Source organism: Nelumbo nucifera, chromosome 1 (assembly GCF_055504915.1).
Source record: "Nelumbo nucifera cultivar China Antique chromosome 1, China Antique-T2T, whole genome shotgun sequence".
In the NCBI taxonomy this organism is placed as follows: Eukaryota; Viridiplantae; Streptophyta; class Magnoliopsida; order Proteales; family Nelumbonaceae; genus Nelumbo; species Nelumbo nucifera.
In genome coordinates this window covers 156293032-156311839 of record NC_142649.1, presented here as the reverse complement: position 1 = coordinate 156311839, position 18808 = coordinate 156293032, and the positions used below count along the sequence as shown (strand labels likewise).

The window sequence follows — 18808 nt, the reverse complement described above, 5'->3', positions numbered from 1 at the left end:
CCTATTCACACTCAGGTATTCATGCCACTACAAATTATGTTACTATTTCAGGTACTCACAAAATACCTTTGCATAAATGATTCTAATGCCTCTGACCATATGACCAGCGTTAACCTTATAAACTCTTTTCTAGCTAGAACAAGATATCCCTTTTCGATGGCTCTCTTGCTTCTATCATAGGAAATGGAGACATCAAGACCTCACATGCTCTAACCTAATAATTTGTTCTTTCATGTAACTAAACTTAATACTAATTTACTTTCAATTAGCAATTTGACTAAATCCCTAAATTGCAGTATGACCTTTTAGCCTTCATATTGTGTTTTTCAAAACATGAAATCTCAGAAGGTAATTAGGAGTGGCCATGAGGTGAATGGGATATATCTGTTAGACATGGCCGAGTAAAGTCAAGTACAACCTCAGAGAACTATTTTTATTTCACAATACACTAGTCGTATTATGTTATGTCATAGTTGTTTGGATCATTTGTCTTTCTCTTCATTGAGTCAATTGACTCCAACTATTTAAAGGTATAAGCCTATCGAGTCTACATTCTGAGTCTTGTGAGTTCTCAAAGCATTGTAAGAACACTTATCCTTCAAGTAATAAAAGATCGACTATTCCTTTTAATATTGTTTACTCGGATGTGTAGGTGGCCTTACCATTTACCTTGTATGGGTGGTATTGTTTACTCAGTTTGATACCCACGTCAAAATATTTCAATCAGACAATGCTAAGGAATGTTTTGAGAAGGATCTTACCTCCTACCTTGAAAATTTTGGGGTTGTTCATCAGAGTTCTTGTGCTCGTACTCCACAACAAAATAGAGTAGAAAAGAGGAAAAATAGACATATTGCAGAAGTTGCAAGGAGTATTCTTTTTGCTACCCATGTTCCTATCAAATTTTGGGGTGATGCAATTTTAAAAGCCACTTATCTTATTAACCATATGCCTTCCCATGTCTTGGGGTTAAAGTCTCCTTTTGGTGTCCTCTTTCTTGGTGCTGAGGTTTTCTCCATTCTTGTGCATCTCTTTGGTTACACTTGCTATGTCCAAATTCTCAATTCCAAGAGACATAAGCTTGAAACCAAGTGTATCTTCACATTAGTCGCACCCAGTTTGTTTTCATGGATGTCACCTTTGTAAAATTAGTTCCTTTTTATAGTCATCCTTCTAAGGGGGAGAGTCTCTTGAATAGTTTTCTTCAACCCTTCCTTTGTCAGCTCCAGTTGAGTCTTGTGTTGAGCCCTCCATAGTTACTTCCAATCTCGAGGAGGGATCCTCTCCATCAAGGTCTTCCATTCCTGCTCCTCCCCCTCATTCTAATAGACTCTAGTTTTTACCACCCATCCTATCCTTTAGAGGTGGTACCAACAGCAAAGACTAAGGCAGACACATGTTCATCCCACATCTCCATTTGAGTCTCAGGTGTTTCCAATCATCAAAGAGAGGACAGGTTTGACATCACCACCAGCACCTTCGTTTCTAGACCTTAACCTACCCATTGCTCTGAGAAAGGATAAGAGGAAATGTATAACCCCAAAGTCAGCGACTGAAGCCTTAGCCAAACCAGAGTGGAGCCTGTGGAGGGATGTCGTAAGAACTAAAATAGAAGCACTTCATAAGAATAATGCTTGGGATATTGTTGACTTTCTAGCTGGGAAGGAACGTGTTGGGTGCAAGTGGGTTTACACTATCAAGTATCATGTAGATGAGTCAATTGAAAGATATAAGACATGTCTTGTTGCCAAGGGATATATCCAGGTGTATGGGATAGATACATTGAACCCTCTCTAGTTGCTAAAATGACTTTTGTGAGAGTTCTTTTTATCTTTAGCACATAGTTTTCAAGGTGCAAAGGCGAGGCTAGGCAACAAGGGGGCGCTTGGTCGCCTAATCGCCTAGGCAATGGATTTTTTATGTAGAAAATATAGATCCTAGGGTAGTTTCCTAGGTACTATAACCATATTTCCTTACTAATTTTCATACTTTTCATAAAAAAAGTATAGAGTTCATGTTAAAGTATAGAAAATCAGCATATTCATGAGAAGAAAGAGAAGGAAACTAAAATTCAAAAAATATAGGGGCTGAAAAGTAATAGTAGTAGTAGTACTAGTAGTTCTTCCTTATTGGTTCAGGTTTTAAAGTCTTTGAGGGTTCAATACAGCATTTAGCAATGCTTGTATTGATTAAGCCCTAACAAATAAGAAAATAATAAAAATAAATTAGTATATAAACACAAAAAATGAATATTTTAGTTTAATAGTGCTTGTTTTATAATTATGATGTCAAAAAATAAAGAATAAAAAAGTATAATATAATACATAGTACAAAACTGCTTAGCAATTAAGCGAGGCGAGCTTCAAAGGGCGTCGCCTTGACAACTATGCTTTAGCAATGAGTTGTGATTAACCACTTTATCAGTTTGATATTAAGAATGTATTCCTGAATGGTAATCTCATTGAAATAGTATATATGTCCCTTCCCCTTGATATACATGGTGAGAAGATCCAAGGTAAGATCCACATGGTTGGTATGACAGGTTTAGGGTTGCTCTTGTTCAATTCGGCTACACTCAGACTCAATCAGATCATACCCTCTTTGTTAAGAGGAGAAGTAATCTGGTCACATTTCTTATCGTTTATGTGGATGATATTTTTGTTACTGGTAGTGATAGACAAGAAATTAATGATCTCAAAAAGTTCCTCAGTTTTGAATTTGAGATCAAAGGCTTGGGGGAGTTGTGGTGTTTTCTGAGCATTAAGGTTGCTAGGTCCAAAGAAGGTATCTTTATTTCTCAGTTGAAGAATGTGTTGGATTTTCTTACCGAGAATGGGAAACGTGGTGCTAAACCTGCCTCCACCCCTATTGATGTGAATCATAAACCCTTGGTTGATGATGGAGAATTTTTAGCTGACAAGTGAGTGTTTCAGGGACTACCGGGAAACTTCTTTACCTATGTATGACTCGTCCAGACATTTCATATGTTGTGAGTGTAATCAGCCAACTTATACATGCTCCCCAGAGACACAGATATGGTTGTTGCAGAAATGGTACTATGCTATCTTAAGGGAACTCCCAGGAATGGTATATTATTTGCTAAACATGGTCATATGAAAGTAGAAGCATATGTTAATATGTAAACACAGATATGGTTGTTGCAGAAAGGGTACTATGCTATCTTAACGGAACTCCCAGGAATGGTATATTATTTGCTAAACATGGTCATATGAAGGTAGAAGCATATGTTAATATGTAAATACTAATTGAGCAGGTAATCTTGATGAAAGGAGATCCACATCAGGCTATTATGCTATGGTAGCTGGGAATATTGTTTCTTGGAAAAGTAAAAAGCAGTTAGTGGTTGCTAGTTCTTCAGTTAGTATAGGGCTATGGCCCATGGGGTTTCTAAGTTGATGTGGCTTAGATCTCTCCTTGATGAAATGGGTGTCTCATGTGACAAGCCACTGATGTTATATTGTGATAACTAGGCTACTTTTAAGATTGCTCACAACCCAGTTCAACATGATAAAACTAAACACATTGAAGTAAACAGACACTTTATACAGGAAAGAGTGGCTTTAGGAGAGGTGTGCCTTCTTTTCATTGCATCAGAAGAGCAACTAGCAAATTTTTCTACTAAGGGAGTTCCAAAAGCAAAGCTTCAACCTTATGTAAGCAAGCTGGGCATAATTGACATCTATGCTCAGCTTGAGGGAGAGTGTAGTGAGAATGGGCCGAATGGGCCTTAGTTTCTTTATTCCTTTTAAGTTGTGTTTTATGTTTATGTTCCTCGGTTTATGGGCCTTAATTATGGGCCTCATTTGTTTTGTTTTATTAATTCTTTAGTGTTGGCCACCCCATTAAGGGCATCCAAGGAATTGTGCTCGGTTTAGAATTCATAAATATAAAAGATATCATGGTGGGCTAGAGATCGAACTCTTCTCTTCTCACTTCCCTTCTCTTCTCCTTTTACAAACTTCTACTAAAATTTTTTCTTTTGTCTTTTTTTATATTTCTGAATTATTGCAAGTGTGTTTCACAACTAAATGACCAAACAATTGTAAATGAAACTCTTAGCACAAAATTAGAACAATAACCAAGGTACCATGACACCATCACACATTGATGCCCAACCACCAAGTAAATTAAACATATCGATGCCTAGTACCAAATGCTAGTGCATTATACACCACATATCTAAAAAATAGGTTTAATTAAGATGAGTCCACCAAATGTCCATCCACTTGGCTCTTACTATCTTACAGATATGTGGTGTAACCTGCATTTGCAAGTGATGCAAGGAAAAAATAAAAATGGTATCCTCTCTATACATGTAGAGAGAGAGAGAGAGAGAGAGACCTGAAATGTTTTACCAAGGCCCATCATATGAGCTAAGATACAGCCAAGACCTTTATCCCCGGACTTCACCTTTCTAACAGACTGTATGATATTTTCCCACATAAACCGAATCCCTGCAGTCTGCAGTAATTACAAGTGAATTATTAAAAAGGGAACACAAATGAGGGACATTTGACCGGTCAACCCATGTCAAAAATTAAAAAAAAAAAACAACAAAAAATCAGACACTGAAGGAGCAACTCCAAACATTCATTCCTTCATGAAATTGTCAATTTAAAATAATATGCTAATGCAAAGCACAGCCAGTTCTAACAAATTATAAAAAAAGGAATACACTTTGCCAATAGAAAGTAGAAAAATAATATAATATTAAATAAAATAAAAACTTAAGCAAACACCTAAAACTATAAACACCAAAACAATAAAGAATATCTAAAGCAAAATTCTACCATTATTTTGAAACTACTCATTGGTAAGTATATTTGGATCAATTTCATATCTAACCACTTGCAATCACCATTACACTACCAACAGCCAAGGAGGAACAAAGGAGTGATATGTGCTCTTTTCTTCTTCTTCTTCTTCTTTTTTTTTTTTTTGACAAAAAAGATACCTAAGAAAAAATTATAAAGATATACATGAAAAGAAGCATGAAGACATTCAATTGTAAAAAGCATAACGCTATGCATAAATATAGAGAAGCTTTATATATAGAACCAAAACAGAAGTACCAAGTACTAACAGGCTCCAAAATCTAATATCCAAAATACCTTTTAATATAACACAGAGAGAGAGAGCTGCAGATTCAACAAAATCTATTCCTAAAACATTAACGTGATTTTTTTCAGGTCAACAAATCCAATAAAATCTATGGAAAAGTACACTGCACCCCACCGCAGAATTCTGAATTCCACTGCAGACCTCCAACAATTCAAAATGTCAAACACCCACACCCTAAACAATACCCGCCCGTGTATTGGCATCAATTCCGAGCTGGCACCTACCCCAACTGTACGGTGGGGCTAAGAATTGTGGGCTGAATAGTCATTCTCCCTAAAACCTACAAGTAAAGGTAAGCCCATTTCTGAGTTTGCTCTTCCTTCTGCATCTTTTTCTGGGTTTAATTTGAATTTTGGTCTCTTAGAACAAAACTTGGATATTCTAAATTCTAAAATCCAGTCTTATTGCAAATACTGGATTTCTTGATCCTTGTAAGGTTGCTGGTCTTATCTAGATTCCCCACCCTCCGGTTGGCTTCTCAAATGTTTAAACCTTGTCTAACCCCCTTCTCTCTCTCGGATTTCTGTAAAAGGAGGCAATGATTGGAACGTGAGATGTGATTCTTAGATCTTCAGAAGATTCACAAGAAGGTCCAACGCCACTACCATGATGATGTTACTGTTATTGTTTTGTTCTTAAATCATGACCTTATTTCTAGAGGATCAGTACAACGCCCTCCAGTCTCTGTCCAAATTGCTCTGGAACACTGATAACTTGTAAAAAACCTATGTTACTTCTATCCAATATTTTGGTCATTACCCAGCATAGCATGTTTATAATTCATCAAAAACTTATCTCATGAAAATGATTCCTGAGAGTGGCAAGTGACAAAGCAATTGCTGCAAACATTTTTCCCAATTTTTCTCTGGTTTGAAGGCTTATACAGTTCCAAGAGACTGGTAAAATGTGTTCAGTTTATTTGTTAGGAGACAGTTACCGCATCCCTGTAGTTCCCTTAAAATACTTTTTGCCATGGCACGTGAAAGAGCAAGGAGCCATTAATATTCGGTACATTAAAGAGCATCAAAGTGGTGAAAATCGTCTTTTCTGATGGATGAATGAAGCAATTTCAGATGTCCTGGTGGAAGATGCTGAACCTAGAGAGGCTTTTGCTTTGCCATTGGCAGTTAAGGGTGCAACCTGGTTCAATGAGAGATGTATCATTATTTTGGGCAACTGTCTTTGGGTAATTTTGTTTTTCCAGAATCACATAATTTTCTTTAGAGGTATACTTTGAAAGTTTGAAGAACAATGAAGGGTAAATCATGCATTTCAATCTTTCTGTCCATATTTAATGGTGATGTCCTATTGTTAGAAAACTTGAGGGTACTTTTAAGTAATTTTGCAAACAGTGAGGGTACAGTTGGTTCATTTGACAAAACCCAAGGGTACTTTTAAGAATTTAGCCCTTGAAAACATTACAATGAGGGTGGCAAGTTGATGAAGACTATGGATATTTTTTTATAGCAAATAAAAAATTTAAAAAAAAAAAAAAAAAAAACAAGATACAAAGGAAGGTCATAAGCCATCACCCGAGAAAATGAAACAGCCCCCCAGAAAAGCAACTCCCACCTTCCCCACAAATTACAACAAAAATTCGAGGGACATCCACCTCAAACTCAAGGGAACAAAAGCCGCCTAAACCAACAGGAGCACAAATCACACCCAAGAGACCAATCCCAACTGAAAAAAATATACTCCCCGGGCTTCAAACAACGCAATTCGGCAACACCAATCATTTTTTAGATTCTGACTCGTACCACCATCTATCTTCTTTTCAGCAACACCACCACCATAGAGGAATGAAAATGGAGAGAGCTTAAAGCACAACTCGATTTCTGACCCTGTTCCACCTTATCAGGCATGCTAGACCTATCTCCAAAGGGGCACCTCAGCTTCAATATCAGGCTCCAACTCCTTCTCTGAAACCTTCTGCTTTAACTTCTTATTCACCACCCCCTAGTATCTTGTAACTACCCACACCCAGTTATCCTCTTCTCCACCTCCCTTAGCAGCTCCACACCTTACATTGAGCAATCCCCCTTTCCTTGAGACACTAATCCTCTTACCAATACTACCTTTACCTTTATTAACTCGTAGACAACTCCCATTCCTCCTTTCGAACCAATTGTGCTTTTATTTAAAAAGTGGAATCCACTTATAGAACTCTCAACCCTGGGTTCCAAAAACATCAATGATATTATTAAAAATCGAGGTGCAATGGTAGGACCCTAAAAAAAGCCAGAGGTGATGAGGAGATGGACACTACCAAGAAGAGGATTTTTGAAGTTGAACTTTGATGGAAGCAGTCTTGAACTCTTGATAATGCAGGACCATTGGGAACAGGAGGAACATTAAAGAATAAAAATGGACTCATATGTGCAATGTTTTCTGAACCAAGAGATGGAGGAAACTCAATTAGGGTAGAACTCATGACAGAAATTTTTGGGGTGTAAAAGGTAATATAAATAGAGATTTAGAGACTTGTAATTGAAGGAGATTCAAGAATAGTGATAAGCTAGTTGATGGCGGATGGTAGCACATTATGGATTTACAGGAATGAGAATAAATGATTTATGTGGTTTTAAGGAATATGCAGTTAACAATACAATGGGTACAAAGATCAGCTAATAGTTTGGATGATGCTCTTGATGAACAAAGGGTAAGTCAGAAACTAGGAAACAGATATCTTGGGCACAATTGCAAAATGATATGATGAGAGGAGAGACAACATGGGCTATGCTCTCTTGGACTATAAAGATATATATAGAAAAAATCTCATGATGTACATTATTGTTTATTCTTAATAAAACTTTCTGCTATTTATCAAAAAACATCTAAGGAATATAAAGGAAAGTGAAAGTTATGAGGCATAAGAAGTTATGGTTGGATGGTTCAACCATCAATTGGGGCATTATGGGGAATCATGTTATGAGATAAGCTTGTGGTTGAAATTTTACACCAGGATGTATCAGCCTCTCTTGTTCCAATTCTCTATAAAACGTTGCTATCCATTCTCAAGGATACGCACAGGAGTTTGTGAACCAAATGATTGAAACATGAAGAAAACTTTTGGGCAAAATTAATGGCTACGCACAACTTGTGGAACAGGCTTTGCTGCTCAGGAGGGAATATTAACACCACCCTGTTATCTCGAGTGTGAAAAAAAGTGGCTTGTTCAATTAGATATTTTGGAATTTAACATTCCTAGCAACCAGGAGGTTTCTTATATGTCAAAGTTTGCAATATCCTCTATTTATGTCGGTTCAGAGTAAACTCACCCAAACGAATCATTGGAAACCATGTGCACAATATCTTACCATGTCCCAGATTTTGAAGACAGGATGAGTAGACAGGAACCCTGTCCCATTTGAGTTAGAAAAGATGTGATTCGAAGTTACCAGGTTGCGCATGGAGTATTGAATAGTTTTTAAAATTTAAGATCTTGATGACAAGGAAGAAACAGGACTTCTATTTGAGGAATGTTAGTGTAGGGGTATTTCTGTCTTTATACTTATGTTGAGGTTGCTGATCTGTAATATTATATTAGAACTAATGTCCCTCACTTAAATAAGGGCACATGTGTCTTTTCCATTCTGTTAATAATATAAAAAAATGTCTGGCCGAATGGGGGAGTAACTTTTACCCTAATTCGAACCAGACTTTTCTTCTCTCTTTTTCTCCTCTTTTCTCTCTCTCTTTCTTCCCTCTTTCTTCCTCTCTCTTCTTGACTGTTATCAGATTAACAGAACTCAAAGGCAGGCCGAATTCTAACATGGTATCAGAGCTAACTAAGCAACTCGGATCTGCCTAGATTTCTGTTCTTTGCGCACTCAATCTAGGATTTTCCCTTGATTTCTCTAGCATCGATTGGAGATAAGGGGAAGGGCTGAAAAGGAGTGGTAGCCCTCTTCCCTTGGAGGTTTCTATGCCTCCAGTTGTGTCTTGTGTGGTCGGTTGTTGTGGTTTCTAAGAAGCCCTCCCCTAATCGATGAAGAGAAGAGGGCTGATTTGTGTGGTGCAGTAGGTGTCTTGTGTGGACTGATTTTCTTCTCGTGTGGTTTGTCTTTCAAGTGATAAGGTAAGAGATTTTTGTGCATATTTTCTGTTATGAATCAAATAGGAATTATGTTTCAGATTGTATGATGGAATTTCAGACTTTAGTGTGCTAGGGTTTATGCTATTTTTTGTGTGATTCAAAGGAGGAGTGGTGCTCATATAGTGGTGAGATTTCAGGTAGTCGTAGGGTAGGGTTTGTGGTGTAAAGAGTACAGTCTTCAGCAATAACAAGTGCTGAAACCAGTGTGATCAGTGTGCAGTGTGCTGAATTCAGTGATAACAGAATTCAGCAATGGGAGATAACAATGATAACAAATCTAATGTGATGATACCTACTGACTACCTGAACGTTCAAATGACCTCCATTAAACTGAATGGAGAGAATTATGTACCTTGGGCTAAATCTGTAGAAGTTTTTCTGAAGGCAAAGAAGAAGGTGAAATACATAAGGGAGGAGAAACCCTCCACTGATTCTCACGAGTATGAAGACTAGGAACAAGAGGATGCACAGATTATCACATGGCTAGGAATAGTATGGAACCCAAGATTAGTGTAAATTTCATGTTTCTTGACACTACCAAAGATGTGTGGGATCATGCTAAGAAGTTGTATTCTGGTCAAGACAATACCACCAGAGTATATTAGTTGTATCAGGAATACTTTAATCTGCAACAGGGCAATCAGAGTCTTGAGGAGTACTATGCTAGTACCAGAAACATCTGTAATGAGTTGAATGTTTATCACCCCCTCACTTCTGATGTCAAAATTCAGCAACAACAGAGAGAACAGCTTGACGTGACTCGATTTTTTGTGGGGCTGAAGTCTGAGTATGAACCAGTACGGGCTCAGATACTAGGAGGATCAGCTCTCCCTTCTTTAGAAGAGGTGTTTGCTCGACTTCGAGGACTTCTATTGGATCTACTAAGAACTCTAATATCTCAGATAGATCAGCCTTTGAAGTGTCAAGGAGCCGTGGTGTTAGAGGTGGAGCTCGGGGAGCTCAACCTGGCCGTGGTAGTAGCAGTGGTCCGGTATATGGCCAGAGTGGTGGTGGTGGATCCACATATAACCGTGGTAGTGGTCGTACTAGAGGTAGAGATTCAGGAGGAGCCCGTGGTAGAGGACGTGGCTCAAGTTCGAGGAGGTGTACTCATTGTGGTATGGATGGACATACCATTAATTATTGCTATGACTTGCATGGTCCACCCTCAACCTGGGCCAATCATGACATGACTAGTGACACCAGTTCCAGTTCTAGACAGGAGAATCGTTCAGCTGATCAGATGCCTCTTACATCCATAGATGGTTCCGAGAAGGAGATGGTGAGTGTTCCACGTGATGAGTATGAGAGGTTTGTCCAATCCACATCTCAGCAGAACGCGGCTACCTTTGCACACTCAAGTATGGCTTGTTTGGCATCCACACCCAATCCCTGGATTATTGACTCTGGAGCCTCCGATCACATGACTGGAACTCCAGGTGTGTTTTCTTCCATCTCTCATTACTCAACATCACAATCTGTTACCCTTGCTAACGGTTCCACATCTTCCATTTGTGGTGTTGGTAATGTTGACTTGGACCCTATATCCCTATCCTAGTTTTGTATGTCCCTAAATTTCCGTTTAACCTTATGTCTGTTAGTAAGCTGACCAAGTCACTTAATTGTTCCATTACCTTTTACCCTAATATGTGTGTTTTTCAGGATCTCAAGACGGGGATGAAGATTGGTGGAGGGCATGAAGCTGGTGGATTGTATTATCTTGACGGTGGTGGAAGAACATCAACAGCTCTCCAGTTATCTCTCTCTCCTCTCTGGTGGCACTGTCGATTTGGTCATCCTTTGCTGAAAGTTTTGAAATCTTTGGTTCCTTCGTTGAGTCAACTTTCTGTTTTAGATTGTGAATCATGTCAGTTTGGGAAACACCATCATGTTCCCTTTAGTTCTAGAGTTGATAACCATGTGTTGAGTCCTTTTTCTTTGATTCACTCGGATGTTTGGGGCCCTTATAAAGTGATATCATACAATGGATATAGATATTTTGTCATTTTTGTTGATGATTTTTCAAGGATGACATGGCTCTATTTAATGAAAGAAAGAAGTGAATTGTTTACCATCTTCCAGAAATTTTATGCTGAGATTCGCAATCAATTTGGTGTTCACATTAAAATTTTTCGTTCTGATAATGGTCGTGGATATTTATCTTCATCATTTCAAGAATACTGGGACCAACATAGCATTATACATCAGACCTCATGTACTTACACCCCCCACAACAAAACGGAGTGGCTAAGAGAAAGAATCGTCATCTCTTGGAAACAGCCCGATCCATCATGCATCACATGAATGTTCCCAAACCCTTTTGGAGTGATGCGGTGCTTACTTCTTGCTTCTTGATTAATCGGATGCCCACGTCTATCCTTGATGGTCATTCCCCATTTACTACCTTGTCTTCGTTTCCTCTTTCTCCCCGGTTATTTGGGTGTGTCTGCTGCGTCCATAATTTGGGCCCCGGGAACGACAAGTTAGATGCACGATCCCTTAAATGCATCTTCCTTGGCTATTCTCGAACCCAAAAAGGTTATAAGTGTTACCATCCTAGTTCTCAACGTTCCTTTGTGTGTGCTGATGTTACCTTCTTTGAGTCTACGTTTTTCTTGGGGTCTGGTGATGCTTCTTCCTCTTCATCACCTCCCCCTCTTCCACTTCCAGTTGCTGATTTTGTTCCCCTTGTTCCAGCCGTGACCAAGTCCTTGCCTCCGGTGCCACCACCTATTGAACGCCCACCTATCCGTCAAGTGTATACACATCGCCCACGTGTACCGGCTGCTACTCCTCCGGCTCCATCACCGTCGACAGATCCGGCAGTTGTCTCCACACCAACTCCAAACCCAGTATCTGATCTTGATCTTCCCATTGCCTTGCGGAAAGGTAAACGCACTTGCACCCTTCATCCTATTTCTAATCATGTTTCACTCACTCACCTTTCCGCTTCCCATCGCCAGTTTATTTCTTTGTTATCCTCAGTTGTTGTTCCTAAGGATGTCCAAGAAGCCCTTGCCTCTCCAGGGTGGTGTCGTGCAATGGAAGAAGAGCTCCATGCTCTACTTCATAATCATACTTGGGAACTCACCGCTCTTCCTCCTGGAAAGCAGGCTGTCGGTTGTAAGTGGGTTTATACTGTTAAGTATTTGCCTGATGGTAGTGTTGAGCGCCTGAAAGCTCGATTGGTTGCAAAAGGGTACTCCCAAACCTATGGTATTGACTACACAGAGACCTTCTCCCCAGTTGCTAAGATAGGGTCGGTTCGTGTTGTGATCTCACTTGCATCTATGTATGATTGGCCCCTATATCAGCTTGATATCAAGAATGCCTTTTTGCATGGTGATTTGCTCGAGGAGGTTTACATGGAGCAACCACCAGGGTTTGCTGCTCAGGGGGAGGATGGTAAGGTATGTAGACTCAAGAAGGCTATATATGGGCTTAAACAGTCTCCTCGAGCATGGATTGGTAGGTTTAGTGAGGTGGTAAAGAGGTTTGGTATGAAATAGTGCCAAGTTGATCATTTCATCTTCAGTCATGACTCTCCGGTAGGAAAAATACTATTGGTGGTGTATGTAGATTGTTATTACCGGGAATGATAAAATGGGCATTGACAAGTTGAAGACTTTTCTACAGGAACATTTTCAAACAAAGGACCTTGGTAAATTGAAATATTTATTGGGGATAGAAGTAGCAAGGTCTAAGCACGGTATTAATTTGTGTCAGAGGAAATATGTGCTTGATTTGCTGGAGGAAAAAGGTTTGTTAGGTGCTAAACTAGCTGAAACACCTATGGAAACAAATACTAAGTTGAGCAGTGATATGGGTGAAGTGCTTGAAGACCCTGGCAGATACCGAAGACTTGTAGGTAAACTAAACTACCTAACCATTACTCGGCCAGATATTTCATTTGTGGTTAATGTGGTAAGTCAATTCATGCAGAAACCTTTGGTTCCTCATTGGAATGCGGTTCTAAAAATTGTGAGGTATTTAAAAGGGGCTCCTGGTCGTGGTTTGATATACAAAAGTGGTGGAACACTTGAAATAGAAGGGTATACTGATGCTGACTGGGCTGGTTCTATGTCTGATAGACGGTCTACCACAGGTTATTGCACTTTTCTGGGGGGTAATCTGGTGACATGGAAAAGTAAGAAGCAGACAGTCATGGCAAGAAGCAGTGCCGAGGCAAAATATAGAGCTATGGCACATACTGCTTGTGAATTAGTGTGGCTAAGGAACCTTCTACAGGAGATAGGATACAACATTAATACTCCAATGAAGCTTTGTTGTGACAATCAGGCTGCAATTCATATTTCTTCTAATCCGGTCTTTCATGAAAGAACCAAGCACATAGAGGTTGACTGTCACTTTGTGAGAGAGAAGGTGCTGAATGGAGTGATAGACACTGCATACGTTAATACAGGGAACCAGTGGGCAGACTTATTTACAAAAGGGTTGAGTCGGGGAAGAATGGACTACATATGTAACAAGCTGAGATTATAATGATATATACTCACCAGCTTGAGGGGCAGTGTTAGTGTAGGGGTATTTCTGTCTTTATACTTATGTTGAGGTTGTTGATCTGTAATATTATATTAGAACTAGTGTCCCTCACTTAAATAAGGGCACATGTGTCTTTTCCATCCTGTTAATAATATAAAAACATGTCTGGCCGAATGGGGGAGTAACTTTTACCCTAATTCAAATCAGACTTTTCTTCTCCCTTTTTCTCCTCTTTTCTCTCTCTTTCTTCCCTCTTTCTTCCTCTCTCTTCTTGACTGTTATCAGACTAATAGAACTCAAACGCAGGCCGAATTCTAACAAGGAAGCAACCAAGAATCTCGCCAAAGACAAGAATTGTACACTATCCAGAGGATGTCTGTGGACTAATTGTTGAGACAGTGGGTTTTGAGTACAAATGGAGAGAAAGGATTCAAGTTTTGTATAACAATGTGGGCCAGTACTAATTGAAGGAGCTCTAAAGGATTATTTTAAGAATGGCAAGAGTCTTCAGCAGGATGATCCACTATCCCTGCTTTCTCTTCATACTAGTCAACAAGGCCCTAAGTAGACTGACACAAAGAGCCGATGCAGGTGATTAGATAAAAGTCCTCAAAACTCACAATAATTGATCATATGTCCTTTGTCTATTTCACAGATGACACAATCATCATCACAAGCCAATCATCCATACTAATAGTGTATTTCCCTATATTTCAGGCTATATCTCAGAATCTTATTTATCTCTAAGATTGGCATCAATGGCAGCCAAAAGATGGAATGAAATTTCCGGTAGTATGTGCTCACATCAGTAGTCTTATTTTAGTTTGCCTAATAACTCACCAAGAGTTTGAAGACAATTTAAAAGATACTTATTTTGAATATTGTTGATATTAAAATAAATGGATGATTTTGAGATATAATCTTCTTGTTTCATTTTTTGTTGTTCCATTTAATGTTGGGGTGCTACTATTCAAGACACCATTTTGATTTCAACTTATCTAATTAAACAATTAGTTTTTTTGTACTTTATTATCAAAAAAATTGTAGCTAAAGCAAACAGGAGGTGGGGCCAAAGTGGTGATCTGTTAACAAGTTGCATTGCACACTTGCCATGTCAAACTTCCTAATCACGAAACATAGAATGATCTTTCTGAATGTTTCTTGTTAATTGAAACTTGAAAAGTATTAAAAAATCAAGCAAACAGCAGGAGACACTAGATATTTAAAAATACAAATGTGTGTGTGTGTGTATATATATATATATATTAAAAAACCTGATGGGGTTTCAATTTCGATGAGATACTGGGAGGAATCCTCACTGCTTCCTCATCTTTCTCCCTTACAACGTTCACTATATAACCACTTGTTGCATCACCCAGAACTTCAACACTACCACCTTCTGATGCATAGCCATTAACGGTTCCGGTATTCATCATCCATGATTTAGTAGTAAACTGTACTTTTAGTGACTTGAGATGTTCTTGGCGTTCCTACAAAAAGAACCACATAAAACAATAAGAGACCCAAGATAAGTTTGCAATAAAAACTTCATCAGACAAATGTTACCTTTTCAATTGCAATTTTTCTTTTGGTTTCCTCTCCAAGTTCAGTATCTTCAAGAATCCTCCTTATCTTCTTTTTCCTGCGTCTTTTAGTACTGAACCAGAAAGAAAAAAATGAGAGCTCAGTCTGAAATGATGCTTTCAACAATTTTATAACACAAAAATAGAAATTTTGAGGATCAGATATCAAAAACAATTAATTGCTTAAAAAAAGCTTCAGAAAAATGTGCCTATTCACCAAGCTAATACATAATTTTGAAACATATGCTTACATATCCAACATATAAAACTAAATAAAACTAAGAAAGGAAACACTAGCTCTGTAACATCAATAAATAAATCACACATAAAGGCCAGTGCATAGATCCTACCACATGTAAATGCAGACTATGAACCCAGATCTAATCAATAATGCAAAACTACCTTACTGAAACAGTAAAACCAGTATCTGAAATCTCTGAATCACTGTCTGTGCCAGAGCTTGAAACTGTGCGACTTCCATCACCAATGGCTTTTTCATATTCTACAGTCAACCGTTCCAAGGGATCCGGACAACAGCAACAACATTTCCAGCCAGAGACTTGAAGCTCCGGCAAAGATTCTTCACCAAAATTCCTCTTTATGCATGCAGCACAGAACAACATTTTACAAGACTTGCAACTGATTAGATCTTTGCTCTTTCCACACCATCCACAGTAGCACTCAGAGCAATCAGGATCCTGCTGCAGCCAATTATGTTAAAAGGGTATGATATGAATAACAGAATAAGCAAACCAAAAACCAACTTCAATGGGCAAAAAGGCCAATATTTGGTAGAGATGATAAATGACCTAACTTGAATCAAGGATAAAACAAGGGTTTCTAGCAGATAAGGGCAACTTTTTGCCCTTAATATCAATAAAAAGTAATATTTTTTACATAATAATCAAAATGGGATAACTTTTATTAGAAAAATATCAAAAAAGGGCAGTCTCTCGTCTTCCTCCTCTGCCTCTGTATTCACCCACTTCGACGGTGCAGGAGGGAGCAGAGGAGGCATTCCACCTCTGTATCCAGCTCTAAAGAACTGCACATCTCAGCTTCCATTAACGTTGAAATGGAAATATCCATCCATCGAGGCTATACCCCACTCTATCTGCCGCACTTGAAGAAGAAACCCACTCTATCTTGCACACCAGAAGTAGAAACCCAGAATACATCGATGGACGAGAATGTGCTATACGTGATTGATGAGACCAAAGGAATGCTCAGGAGATACAATTCTTAAGGGGATTGCTGGGAGGAGCTCATTCAGTCAGCCCATCTCAAAGGAGTAGTGCAAATTGCAGTCAGCGGGGGTAAGGTTTGTGCTATTCGTTCACATGATGGCGGAATTGCAGTGGTGGATGTCATTGCCAGACCACCGCAATTGTGGGTTGTGGATCCACCATCGGCATTGCAAGCTGTTGCTGTTCATATCTTTCCAAGGATGACAAGGCCGGTACCATGACAGCTGTAACCAGCATCATCGCCGGCGGTGTGGGACGATCCTTTTTCCGGGGAAAGGCCTCTTTTTTCTTTCTTTTTTTACAGTATTTTTTTGGTTGGAAATTGAACCCAGCAGAACTACCGACGTTGGTAGTATCAACATTGGAGGAAGTACCGGCAAACACCGTCTTCCCGATTGGATTCGCTGCAATTCCCGCAGCAACAAGTACCGGCATACCACGTTGTCTGCATCTGAAGCACAGATCTGTAAACTGTAGGCCATCGCCGTGAGGAGGTCCATGAACCTGAAGTTAACGATCGTCTTTTTCTGCATCTGGTACACAATTCCGTGAACCTGAAGTTTACGATTCTGTAAACTGTAGGCCATCATCTTTCTCTTCACAGATACTACCGACGTTGGTAGAATCTTACTTCAGGTCTGTGAACCTGAAGAAGAAACCCACTCTGTTTTTATTTTTTTTGTTGATAGGGTGGTAGGCCATTGCCGGAGGATTTACACAACGGCAGAGGAAGATGATGAACAGTGATACTGCCTTTATTTGATATTTTCCCAAAAAAAATACTCCTTTTTGGTCATTATATAAAAATAGTATTTTTTATTGATATTAAGGGCAAAAAGTTGCCCTTATATGATATTATCTCATAAAACAAACACTAATTACATTATATCGAACTGCACTAATCAAAGTTACTTTAATATGTATGTTACAGAACATCTTTGAAAAATAGGAATTTAATATGTACCAATACAATAAACAAGCATTCAAAAACCATGCTAAGGGCATATTTGTAATAACAATATAATATACAGAACATGGCAATGTACTTATTTCCAGTATGATGACTGTAAAGAAATGACAGGCATAGTTAACACCAAGGTTGATTTCACAAAGACAATTTGATGTTTCTTCATTTTTCAAATAAGGATAACGAAGTTGATAAGTTATGGGGTTTATACATTAAACACCAAAACCATCTACAAGTAAATACAGAGACCAAGACTACAAATCAACAATGATGCTGATTGATCTTAAGAAGCTTATTGTAGTCAATCCTCTATTTCATGAAAAACTGCAGTTTCCTAGTCTCAAAAGCTCAAGACCAAGGATCCTTACTAACCAAAGGAAGTTTAAAGGCCATTTGTCTTGCTTTAACCTTCATATATTGAGGCTGGTTTAATTTTTGAATTGATTTAATTGTATATTTCATGTTGAAAATGACTTCCCTGTATATTTACATTATTGTGAATGTGTACCATAATGCACGATAGCTTTATTATGCTTTTGCATAACCTCTTCAGCTTTGTTACTCATGGAACCATATTGTTTAGTAGTCTACTACTCTATTCAAATTTTCCTAGAATCCCTGATTGTTCATTTTCCGAATTTTCAACCTACATCAGCACCAGTTCAACCCCTTGCCACTTGGATGTCTAGTCCATCTACTGTCACTCATCCTACAAATCCAGGCTGTAGTCTCTCTGGCTCAATCAGGATATTCAAGAACTGCAAATAATTAGGCTGGGAGTGATGCTCCCTTTCAACCAACTCATGAAGATCTATCTGAACTTGTGGGTTGCAGTGAAATAGGGCACAAGGTGTGGTTTAAAGAACACCAACTGGCCAAAGACCCCACCTGTGGCAGGAAGCTTCACATCGACAGCTATGACGCATTTGTCAATGCAAAGTGTTCTGCCACCAAAAGCAAGAGATGATGGAAAGAGAGGTTGTTCCAAGATCTTGATGGGTTTATGTACAGGAGGCTGGAGTGCATATGACATATATAACATCTAAAACTACCATACCAATAGGGTAAGGTACTCTTCAATGTTGTCTGGATACAAGAGGGACAGAGCTGTTAAAATAAACTGAAGGTTAGTGTTTCTTGTATAATTATGTTTTCATCATCACCTTTATAAATTATCAAATAAGGTTTAATGGGGTAATATGGAATAGGAACATATTGAATGCATGATTGAAAGGAGAAGCTGATTTATCCATCTTACTGTATCTTG

General features: G+C 38.7%; 1 protein-coding gene across 9 annotated transcripts in view; it reads right to left on the bottom strand.

The window, feature by feature from the left end:
- Positions 1 to 18808, bottom strand: part of ATRX (P-loop containing nucleoside triphosphate hydrolases superfamily protein) — a 110164-nt gene that overhangs the window by 40484 nt on the left and 50872 nt on the right. For 5 of the 9 annotated variants that reach the window (XM_088894850.1, XM_088894852.1, XM_088894853.1 and 2 more), the window contains 4 exons: positions 15730 to 16028; positions 15311 to 15401; positions 15019 to 15234; positions 4363 to 4482 (listed from right to left, as the gene is read on the bottom strand). In XM_088894850.1, coding sequence (XP_088750976.1) covers positions 4363 to 4482; positions 15019 to 15234; positions 15311 to 15401; positions 15730 to 16028 — 726 coding nt within the window. The remainder of the gene's footprint in view (positions 1 to 4362; positions 4483 to 15018; positions 15235 to 15310; positions 15402 to 15729; positions 16029 to 18808) is intronic. The other 4 variants (XM_010266557.3, XM_088894855.1, XM_019198667.2 and 1 more) reach the window with 2 other exon arrangements.